Here is an 8,556-nt window from a genome sequence, read left to right on the forward strand (position 1 = left end):
GGAAGGATACTGGGAAGGGGGGTGTGCTGTTACATCTGCTCCTGCCTCGCCCTCTACTGCTCATCCTGTTTCTCCTTGACCTGCCGCCACTTCCCCAGTGCTCTCTCCCTTTCCCTCTCTCTCGCTCTTTCTGTGGTTGTGTGGGCAGAGACAGGTGTGCTGGAGTCAGAGCAGATCCCCACCAGCTGCAACCTGTTCCATATCAAGACCTCTACAAATACTCAGTCCTGCCACTTCCACACTGCCAGATCGTAATCTCTGCTCAGTCAGTCTACCTTTCTAACCGTTTGTTACTACCTAGATCCTGTTGTGCCTGTTTTCCTTGCCTAACAAGGTTTTCCTCTCCGCTACAGTTCTGCCTGCTCTGACTCTGGTCCCTGTCTCCAGTCCCACGTCTCCTCATCCTGCTACTCTGCCCTGGATTCCTCACTCTACTGATCCCTTTGATTCCCCTCCGGACCGGCTTACCCTGTCCCAACCCCTCTCGCTCCAGCCTCAGCCTCCGCACCTGCTTTCCTGCAACCCGCCAGAGCTTCCCCTGGCCTGCACTCCATCTTCCCCCTGTTTCAATAAATACATTGGGTTCTTCATCCCAGTCTCCTCTTCTGATTCTGCTCTTGGGTTTCCCTGTTCCACTCCGCGTAACAGCCACAACTTTGGTTGTACTCAATCTCTGAAACTAGCACCTCTAATTCAGTCTTGGGAAAAAAAATGTTTTTGGTTGCACTGTTGTATATCATTACTGCGTTGTATATTCCCCACAGGTTTTAAAGAGCTGATTTTGACCATATGGTTAATTAGGGGTGTTTCGAAATGCAAATAGCCAAGGTTATGCACAAGCACTGAGGATTAGAACAATTGGTATTTATCAACGGTTAACTCCTACCGGTGTGCGTATGACGCTGGTAGGATTGTTTGATAAATCACACCTTTTCAAGTGTACGAACAGTATGTTATATCATTTACCAGTATTAGACCTAGTATAATCTGTCCCACATAGCGGCCTACATGGCATGAGTCCTCATTATGACACGTATCACATCCAGGAGTAAACATACCTGGACTTTTAGCTTGAATACATGTTAATCATTTAATCCATGCCCAAATAAGAGTAGGTTACATTACACGACAGTTCATAAAAAGGCCTACTCCTTCAGAGCCCAGAGTCCATCAAAATATCTTCTAAATTATGGTTTTTACTGTTATTGTGATTTGATGACCTTGTATATTTTGCTTACACAAATGAGTCTGAGAAAAACTATCACATTTTCCAAATGCACAGAGTTGTTGCTGTTCTATTGATCCATCTACATGGTGACCATAAAGGTTGTATGAGTTCCAAAGGAGCTGGTCCAGTCTTTCTTGTGTTCTCCTACATTTCTGCACAGAACAGTCCATACTGTAGACTGTGGTTGGCAGTGAGAAGCAGCTGAAGAGTATACATCCACAGTGTTGTTAGAGCGCACTCTCTCTTCCCAACAGGCACTTACAACCAAGGCCCGCATCCCGTCCGGCAGGAGAATACCATTTATAGTCCCCGTCGCTGGAAGATATAAGCAACGGCTGTTACTATACAAATGAATTTTGTTTTTACCACACAATTACAGAGCAGCTTTTGTATAGCCACCAAATAAGCAGTGAAAGGGAGATAGCCCATGTTTAAAATGATCGCACATCCCCGGTCATATCCAGCCTCTGAACACTACCTTAACAGTGCCACATCCATCATAATGCCTTGAGTCTTGTTAGGTCTGTCTGTTTTTGTGATCCCTTTTTTTAGAGAAAGCCAGGCAGGCTGAGGGACCTGCTGCACCTCTGCTTTGATCTGACGGTTACAGTCAAATTCAGACAGTAAGACACCATGCAACCAGCCTGGCCAACACAGAAAATGGGCTATGTAGGCTGTCTGATATATATATCAATGTGTTCAAAGATTGGCTTAGGCAGTGCCAAGCACTAGGTTTTACTCCCATTCAGGGCCTTTCTTTAGATGTGTTGAAATATAATGGGATGCTTGGCTTGATCCAACTGGGGAATATCACCTTCCAGCAGCAACAAAAGAGGACTAGCCTGTTTTTCCATTGTATTTTACAATACCACTGTAGTTAGAACAGACAGAGATGCTGTGTGTATTGACACAATGGCAAAGGTCATAAGTCAGAAAAATGTCAAATACCTCTGTACATACAGTACATACCTAGTCATACTGCATTGGTGTCTGAGGTTTCTACTGAATCTGATGAAGCAACATGCATTCCATTTGTGTTCATCATCATAATCATATTGAGCTTCTCTGTTCCATTCTTCGTCTCCTCTTTCCTTCTCTTCCGTCTGCAAAGTTTATGTCGACTGAGACAGAAAAATAACATTAGAAAGTAGATTTGTGATTTTAAAATGCATCGTTAGAATAAATATCAATCATGTGAGTATGGTATCATCGGTGTTGAATCTCACTTGAGTTATTCACCAATACATTCTCCCAGTATCACAGAGGTTAAGCATCTAATGTATTTTTGAGCACAGAAGACTCTTTTGTTAAACTGACGCTTAGCACTCTTGTCTCACTTTTGGGTAAAAATGAGAAGGGAGAGCAGGGCGGATACAGTACATACAACCCGATGAAAACCAAAGATAACGTGGCCACAAGCGTTACATTATTTATTTTCCATTCACAGGACACACATAGATTCCTTACATCCCATCCCAGGGTTAGTATGACAGGCTGTGAGGTGATGAGTCTGTATGTCCACCTCTCACTCTCACAAACACACAAACACACAAAAATTCAAACACACACACACACGGAAGGTTACAACATAAAGTAAATCTGGCTGTTTGATGCTTTAAGAATGTGTATTTTACTCACTGTACACAGATGCAGATGAATGAGATGAGCAGTATGAGGAAGACCAATACTGCTATCACACAGACTACGATGATCTGCCTCTTGTCACCTAGACGCGAGGCCAGATCAACATACTCACACCTGGACCCAATGTACCCTCTCTCGCATCTAAAACAGAGCAAATATACCATACACCCACTGTGATAAAAAATATGCACAACAAGTTTGTTTATTGGTTCTATCTCATTGCCAAAAGAAAAACAAAGAAGTAACTTGAAGTACATGGGCTATGAGTTAACAAGCAGATGCTGAGCTATCAGATCTGCTATTCTAGCTGTTCCAAAACTAGCTGTCCCAAATGAGCTTGTCTTGCTGATTGTAATTCTATGATGCTTGTGAGGCTTGATGAAATGCAGTAAGACCATGTTAAACCAATCATTTATCTGCCTTGTTGTTTTGATTTAAGTATAATCCGGGGGTCACAGTGAACAAGGTTAGTACAATCATTAGGATCAACAAGTGATTTGTCTTACAAAGTGTTTTTTAAAAGTGTTTTACTTCTATTAGGAACTTGAACTTCATACTTGTAATAATGATGTGTAATAATTCTGCTACAATTATCAAAATAGACACACAAAGATGTTTTTTAATACATTTTTACGGCAGAGATTGTTGAGTATGTAGCATGTCCTTGGCTTGAGACCTTCTGCCATGGATATATACAGATAAAGTATTGGGGCCCACAGTAAAGATCGGGTTGGGTGAGATGATTTACCTGCATGAAGGAGTATTCTGTTCCTTTACAAAGCGGCACGACCCATGGATACAGTATTGCCTTAACTCCTTTGGACATTTGGTGAAATGGCCACTCTTTTTGGCTTGAGTTGCAGTTTCTATTGAGTCTATGGAGAGTGTAAATAGAAAAATATGGGGGAAAGGGGGATTATAGAGTAACTATTTTGCCATAGTTGCAAAGGTGATGTAGAATAAGATATGAGTTTGAAGTGAGAAGCTCCGGTTTTCCCTTAGTAATCCGACTCAGGGTGGCCAGTATCACCTGTCATATAAATAAGCTCCTGGCAATATGATCTGAGGAAGGACTAGGAACTGAACTGTCACCACGAGGACAGGACTGGTGTGGGATAATAATGTGTCAATTATATGTAATGAAATACTGTCAAAGTAAAAGAAAAGTGAGTAAAAAAAACAACCTTCTCAGCCAAATTTGGTTGTTGTGTAGAAATACACAAACATAACATTCAAACATAAATGATTTGGCCACTGTTAGTAAAGAGAAGGGATACCTAGAGTTGTATTAGATACTCCTCTTTTCCCATCCAGTGAGTCATGGAGAACTTGGGCCGGTAAAATAATAATGAGGCTTCGTTCCCATCACAGAGAGGGAGAAAGCCCCAATTGTAGTGTGAAACATTAGAGCACGCCTTTAAAATTAAAAATGACCCATATTGAATAGTAGCCAAACTGGTTACAAACTAGCATCGGGTGTAAATTGATCGAGGTATTTAGTTAAATGTGTGCAGCCAGTGATCCCACTATACTTCACCGGGATAAGTGAGCAGCTGGGAAATGCTGCTGCTGTTTGCCATATACCTCTTATGCTCTGTTGATCAGAGGGAACCAGGAACTACTTCACCGTAATAAAATGCACATCACTGCATCACTCTTCTACTCCATGTGGGTAAATACAATAGTATGATCAGTAGTTGATTAGCCCTTTTAGGTGTGAGGGTTGTCACCAAACAGCAACTGACAACTCCTGAACAGTGGAGGCCCCAACTAAGGTGGCTTCAACTGACACATGATGTCAGGCTGACGTCCATAAAAGGCACGTCTAAATTGCATCAGAGGAACCTAACCCAGGGCACATAACAAGCTGGTGGTACACTTCACAATAACACTCACAGGGGAGGTAATGACTGCATGGTCACTGGTGGCAAGAAGGCTTTAATGTGCACTATGGTCTCTTTTGGGGCTGGTAGGTGACACCACCTCCTGTTACTTCAGGGCCGGGTGGAGATTGAGAAGCATTTGATATTCCAACTGTTTGAATGAATGACTGTGAATGACGTACTCCTGACGCATGGCCTTCAATTTAACAACAGAGCACGAATACATATAAGAATAGTATAAAAATGTTTTTGAAGGACTTTTTACAAACGTCACAAACACATTACTTTTCTAATCCAACAGGTTTCTTCTAAACCTGGCTAATTCTAAAGTCAAAATGACTCACAAATGTTAACACGTGCATGTCAGATGATTAAAAAAACTTTAAACAAACTTTTATGACATGAGTATCCCTCCATAAGTTTATGTTTCTCTGGGGGGAAAAAATCTACCTTTGAAGTTGTTTGTGTTGCCTTGGTGATGGAGGGACACAGTGTTGTTCACCAGCTGCTCAGTTGTATTCCATTCAGCCAGAGAGTATTTACACAGGGCCAAAGCTATGACCAGAAAACAAACAGAGCTGGTCACACAATGCACAAACATCAAGTCAAATCCTTACAATTCCACCAACATTGGTTTTAGAATCTGAAAGGAAAAGCACAGAGCAGTGCAATAGATTATGGAGCTTAATGTGATTGACGATTTGACAGTAATACCTCCTAGCTCAGGCTTTGGGTGTCTGGGATTTCGAACACCATGATAACCTTTCTAAAGATAGTCTTTGCATTCAATCCAACAACACTGTCAGTTTTTCATAATATTCAAAACAACACCCAGCCATGATACAAATGTGGTGAATGGGATAAGTGATCTATAAAAACAACAGATGTGGTTATTAATAGTCTATTCTATTGGTTTGGGTGATCTTGGCATGTGTTTGGGGAACTCTGTTTGTAAATAGAGAGAGGGTTATGGGGTGGTGGATCATTTGCTGATCATCTGACACCAGCATGCTAATTGTTGCTATCAATCACAGTATAGGCAGGTACATAGGAGTATTAAGTTAACAGTACACTACACTCCAGTATCTAAAGTCAGTGTTGCAGACTCCTTTAAAGCACAGATAGATTAATCAAAGTAGCTAGACAGGGGAAATCATTTCAAAATTGGGCAGTCCTGTAAGGTTCTGCTTTTCTTTTCTTTGTCAACCTTGTGATCTTTTTCTTTGTGTTCTGGAACGTAGCCCTGTCTTTCATTTTTGTTCATTGATTTCACCTGTGTTCATTTCTCACCTGGTCTCATCAGCTCCCTATTTAGTTCAGTTCTTTCTGTTTGTATGATTGTGAGGTATTTTTTGCTTTTTGACTGCCTACCTGTCTTTGACCATTGCCTGCCTGTAACCACGATTCCTGCCGCGCTCTGCGCGTGAATCTACACCTTTTTTCCCTGAGTATTCATTACAAGTCCATTCATTTTTGTTGGCAGATATTTTGTTATAAAAACCATACAACTTTCTACTTCACTGAGTTGCACAAATAAATATCGTATAAATGGTTTGTATTGTCTCTTCTGGTGAAAAGAGGCCAACAGAGACCTGAGCCATATACCCAATTGCAATGAAACTGTAAGCCCACACAGGCCTCCTATCCAATTTAACATTACAGTAGGCCTATTATACGTACAGAATATTTTGAATAAAGGAAAACTAGTAAAGTTAAGAAAGAACATGTTAATAATACCTGAAATATATTAATATAAAATTAAATACAATGTTATTTGTTAATCAAACAGTACTAATTCAGTTAATAACCAGTCTATATGCAATTCTATTTAGATACAGTGAGTAAATCAGCATTTCCCAAACTTGGTTCCCGGGACCCCAAGGGGTGCACGTTTTAGTTTTTTGCCTGAGCACTACACAGCTGATTCAAATAATCAACTATCATCAAGCTTTGATTATTTGAATCAGCTGTGTAGTACTAGGGCAAATACCAAAACGTGCACCCAGTGGGGTCCCCGGGACCAAGTTTGGGAAATGCTGGAGTAAATAAAGTGAGGCTGAAGAGTTCAACTTAATCATAGAACGGTGTCTCTTACCTGTTACCATTCCTACATACAGACTGTATGCCTTTGCCATGTCCGTGGGCAAGTTATGTACTTTTCCAGGTGGATAAATATAGTTTTAAAAGCAGATTGAGTTCATTTTATCCAATCCTCTTAAAAGTTCAAAATATCTTCTTAGTAGGACACTCTGCGTCCCAACTAATGTAGTCCAGCAAAATCGCGCACTTGTGAACTACAGTAGGCTAGAGATTGCGCAGTCTAGAGGTTTGAATGGGTGAAATGGAATCTGAACCCATTGCTGCCACACCCATCTCTGTATGTGTGAGTGCACTTGACCATTGAAGTTTATTATGGCATGCAGCTTAAACTGGAAAATGGCTACTAGGCTATTAAATGTGTAATCCATAGATGTGCACATAGAATAATATTAAGAACTTCTTGCATTAGGCTAACATATGACAGAAGATTAATCTCCTTCAGAACATCATTTAAACATCATTCACATTGTTACAGAGTTGGCCTGTAAACAAAAATTTAAACAATTAAAGAATATTTCAAGGATCATCCCATGATATTTGCATATACAAATATAGCAAATATGGATTTCACTAAAATATACATAGTTTTACCTGCATCAGCACATTTTAGTGACCTCTACTCTGAACTGTTGGTAAACGGCAGACGGTGCAGGCTAATGAGACCATGGGCCAGTCTAGAGCTGTGACCAGAGAGTTGGTTTGTGTTCATTGGCAAGCATGCCTCACTATTCCCCAGGAGGAAGAGGTGATGTGAGTCTGGCCAGGTCTACCTGTGTGCTCTTTCATTTCTCACCTTCAGACTACTCTCTATTGAGGCCTACTCAGTGCACAATGAGCCCTCTGCTAAAATATGAACTCAAGTATAGGTAGTCTATGGACATCAATGCCAGGCAATAATTGGAAATCATATGCAGGGGTAGAGTCATCCCTCGAAGGTACAATTCCAGGTGGCTCCTTGATATATGTTTGATATATGTAACCATGCCAATATGTCCGTAAACATGTGCAGACCAGCTGGCTGAAATGTTTACGGACAAATTCAATCTCTCCATATCCCAGTCCGTTGTCCCCACTTGCTTCAAGATATACACAATTGTTTCTCTACCCAGGAAAGCGAAGGTAACTGAAGTAAATGACTATTGCTCTCAAAGCATTGCATCATGAAGAGCTTTGAGAGGCTAGTTAAGGACCATATCACCTCCACCTTACCAGACACCCAAGAGATCCACGGACGCAATAGCCATTGCACTGCCCTATCCCATCTGGACAAGAGAAATACCTATGTAAAAATGCTGTTCATCGACTACAACTCAGCCTTCATCACTATAGTGTCCTCCAAGCTCATCACTAAGCTCAGGGCCCTGGGTCTGAACCCCGCCCTATGCAACTGTGTCCTGGACATCCTGTCAGGCCGACCCCAAGTTGTGAAGGTAGGCAACAACACCTCCACCACACTGATCCTCATCACGGGGGCATGCTCAGCCCCTCCTGTACTCTCTGATATGATTGCTTGGCCATGCACCTTTTATTTGTATTTTTTTTAATTGTGACGGCGCCGGAGGGGAAGGCTTATCGGCTCTTAACCAACCAGGATATGTTTTTTTTTGTTGCTTTGTTCGTTTTGTACATAATGTGGCTGCTACAGACACTTACGACCGAAAATAGCTTCTGGACATCAGAACTGCGATTGCTCACCTCAAA

The 8,556-nt window shown here is 41.4% G+C and overlaps 1 protein-coding gene across 1 annotated transcript; it reads right to left on the minus strand.

Annotated features, from left to right (window-relative positions):
* Nucleotides 1–566: 566 nt before the first annotated feature.
* LOC110539127 (probetacellulin) lies at nt 567–7,066 on the minus strand. Its single transcript, XM_021626097.2, has 6 exons — nt 6,851–7,066; nt 5,206–5,310; nt 3,621–3,747; nt 2,867–3,013; nt 2,198–2,349; nt 567–1,543 (listed from the first exon to the last, which is right to left on the minus strand). Exons 1-5 carry the CDS (start codon nt 6,888–6,890, stop codon nt 2,202–2,204), a joined length of 567 nt encoding a protein of 188 aa, XP_021481772.2. The 5' UTR covers nt 6,891–7,066; the 3' UTR covers nt 567–1,543; nt 2,198–2,201.
* Between the last annotated feature and the right edge of the window lie 1,490 nt (nt 7,067–8,556).

Source organism: Oncorhynchus mykiss, chromosome 12, assembly GCF_013265735.2.
Source record: "Oncorhynchus mykiss isolate Arlee chromosome 12, USDA_OmykA_1.1, whole genome shotgun sequence".
Lineage (NCBI taxonomy): Eukaryota > Metazoa > Chordata > Actinopteri > Salmoniformes > Salmonidae > Oncorhynchus > Oncorhynchus mykiss.

What these genes read in the sequence shown, in the direction of transcription:
- LOC110539127 (XM_021626097.2), bottom strand. Translation starts at nt 6,890, where the DNA reads ATGGCAAAGGCATACAGTCTGTATGTAGGAATGGTAACAG. An exon ending in CAACACAAACAACTTCAAAG is followed by an intron (nt 3,748 to 5,205) that starts GTAGATTTTTTC and finishes CACTCTCCATAG; the next exon opens with ACTCAATAGAAACTGCAACT. An exon ending in TTCATCTGCATCTGTGTACA is followed by an intron (nt 2,350 to 2,866) that starts GTGAGTAAAATA and finishes TTTCTGTCTCAG; the next exon opens with TCGACATAAACTTTGCAGAC.